This window comes from Penaeus monodon, chromosome 34, assembly GCF_015228065.2.
Source record: "Penaeus monodon isolate SGIC_2016 chromosome 34, NSTDA_Pmon_1, whole genome shotgun sequence".
NCBI lineage: Eukaryota > Metazoa > Arthropoda > Malacostraca > Decapoda > Penaeidae > Penaeus > Penaeus monodon.
In genome coordinates, this window is record NC_051419.1 from 29,845,141 (window position 1) to 29,847,848 (window position 2,708).

General features: G+C 34.3%; 1 protein-coding gene across 1 annotated transcript in view; it reads left to right on the top strand.

Annotated features, from left to right (window-relative positions):
- Nucleotides 1-2,118, top strand: part of LOC119594701 (phosphatidylinositol N-acetylglucosaminyltransferase subunit A-like) — a gene marked incomplete at its 3' end in the record, with an annotated part of 4,678 nt that extends 2,560 nt beyond the window's left edge. Inside the window, 6 exon segments of the mRNA XM_037943758.1 lie at nucleotides 25-143; nucleotides 273-388; nucleotides 555-646; nucleotides 966-1,168; nucleotides 1,325-1,410; nucleotides 2,002-2,118. Coding sequence (XP_037799686.1) covers nucleotides 25-143; nucleotides 273-388; nucleotides 555-646; nucleotides 966-1,168; nucleotides 1,325-1,410; nucleotides 2,002-2,118 — 733 coding nt within the window.
- Nucleotides 2,119-2,708: the final 590 nt, after the last annotated feature.

Here is a 2,708-nt window from a genome sequence, read left to right on the forward strand (position 1 = left end):
CTACTACAACTATTATTTTTTCAGAGTGTGTTTACAGATCATTCACTCTTTGGTTTTGCTGACATGTCTGCAATAGTGACAAATAACTTCCTGGCCATATCTTTAGCCGATGTTAATCACTGCATATGCGTTTCATATGTTGGGTGAGTGGCTGTCTTCATTATCATATAATTGCCATTTATTGAGATGCTAACCCTTTATTTGGACTATATTCATAGCATGCAAAGTAATTGTTAATCTGATAAAGAGTGAAGACAAATATTTCATTTCAGGAAAGAGAATACAGTCTTGCGAGCTAATGTGGACCAAGAAAAGGTTTCGGTCATTCCCAATGCCCTCGACACTCAGGTTTTCATGCCAGATCCAGACCAAAGACCCAAAGATAAAAGCAAGTATCTCTTTTTTCATTTTCTTTATTTCCTTCACATTCTTAGTCCCTCTCTTCTCACTTCGTCATTCTTTCTCTCCGTCAGATCACCTCAGATACAATCTGAATATTAATAATTCTGTTTTATTATATAAAACCAAAGGTAAAACTTGTATTTTGTTTTCAGTTAATGTGATTGTGATGAGTCGTCTTCAGTACAGAAAAGGAGTGGATCTCCAGCCAGAAATAATAAGACGCATATGTTCCCAGTATCCGCAGGTAAAAGGAATATGGAGTGTTTTACATTCTCATGTTTGTTGAATAACAATATATTTCACTTTGCTGCATAATTCCTCTGAAGACTTTTTCATTTGTACATTTCATATTGCTATGTGGCATTATTAATTAAAGTATGCTGAGTATGAAAGATATGTGTCAGTTTTTCTCTATCCCCCCCCCCCCTTCTCTCTCTCTCTCTATCATGTTCTGTTTGTGTATGTCTCTGAATTCTTGTTTGTAATTTAAATTTTTTGTTTACAAAATAAGAAAGACATTTTCCAGAATTATTTTTGTAATGACAAACCTTCCAATCTCTTAGGTGAACTTTATCATCGGTGGGGATGGACCCAAGCGAAGTATACTGGAGGAGGTGCGAGACGAAGTTGGTAGTGATCGTCTGGAACTGCTTGGCGCTGTACCCCATGCCAACGTCCATGGAGTCCTAGTAAACGGGCACATATTTCTGAACACTTCCTTGACCGAGGCCTTTTGCATAGCCATCTGTGAGGCTGTGTGCTCAGGGTGTGAAGAGCTTATCTCTCCTCTTTTTCTAGGGTCATTAAAGAAAGTACAATAACAATTATGATATCTTTCAGTATTCAAATGCTTGTCTTATTCTTATATATTCACCCTCACTCCACTAAAGATAAAAAGACTATCAAGTGCAAACATTTTTAGTTTGCAGGTAGTGAGCACGAATGTCGGGGGCATTCCCGAAGTTCTCCCATCCCACCTCATTCTCCTTGCTCACCCTAATGTGGACAGTAAGTGATTTTGGTTGACACTTTTAAGATAAGTAGGAAAAATGTTGAGGATCCAGTGGCATTAAGTGTAAATTGGACAGTAGGTCTTGCAACTTTTTTTTATTTTCTAAGATCAGTTTTATATCAAGATGCAATATTTTACTTTACGAAAACATTGACTTTAGGAATGCCATATATATTTTTTTTTTATTAAAAAGATTTTTGCTTTTAAGTATCATTTGATAGCCCAGGAAATATGTTATGTCAAGTAGATGTCTTAGATATAGAATTTGCTTTAGAATCAGTAACAAAAAAGTCAATTGTTTAAATTGGCCTCTCAAAATCAGGTCAGATAGGTTACAAAAACTCTTCGTAGTATGTGGAAGAAGTCTGAGAATTTGGTATTTTATGTGTAATACTAGTTAGGGTTTGCTTTAAGTAATAATAAACCTGTGAAGTTCATATTTGTTATTTAGTATTTGTTATATAAGTAATTGTTCATATTGTCCCATATTTTATTTTAGGGTCTTGTGTTGATTAATGTCATACTTAATTTAGCTTATGTTCATATTTTTTATGTTAAGAAGCAACTCAAAATCTTACTTCTTGCAGGTTTAACTCAGATTTTAGATGTAGCCATTCAAAGAGAAATAACCGGGAGAAGAATTGACCCCTGGGCAATGCACAGAGAAATGCGCAACTTGTACACATGGCCAGACGTAGCAAGACTAATGTTACGAAAAGTAGGGCGAAATCAGCCTATATATATGTATCAATTGTACAATTTTATGCATTTTTTATCTAAGAGTTTTTTATTAGAGTTTTGATTTAAGCCGTCAAGAAACTGAGCTGTCCAGTTATTAGATTCAAGCCTCAGAGTATAGGTACATAACTGTACTACCAAGGATCGATCTTGTTAATGTACAAGATTTTATAACTATCAAACATTACAAACGTATGATATATGTATAAAGAAACTTTGTTTTTTAGTTTCTTAGAGTTTGTTTATTTAAGATAGATTCCTCTTGAATTTAAGCACTAATAAAAAACAGTAGTTTAAAAATCAAATATGAATATTCAGAGATCAGTGTGAAAGCGTGTATGTGATATTGTTTTTGAAGGGTAATAAATGCCAACTTACCTAACTGATTTTATAAAGTGGAACACATAATAACATGCTTTCCTAACAGGTATAAAAAATGTGGGTTACTGGCTGGGTGGTTTATGATGTTCCTAGTAACTCTGCAATTCCTGCTTTTGAAGATTTGTGATAGAATCTGGCCTATTGAGGTTTGTGTCTGTGATTTTACATTTTGTAC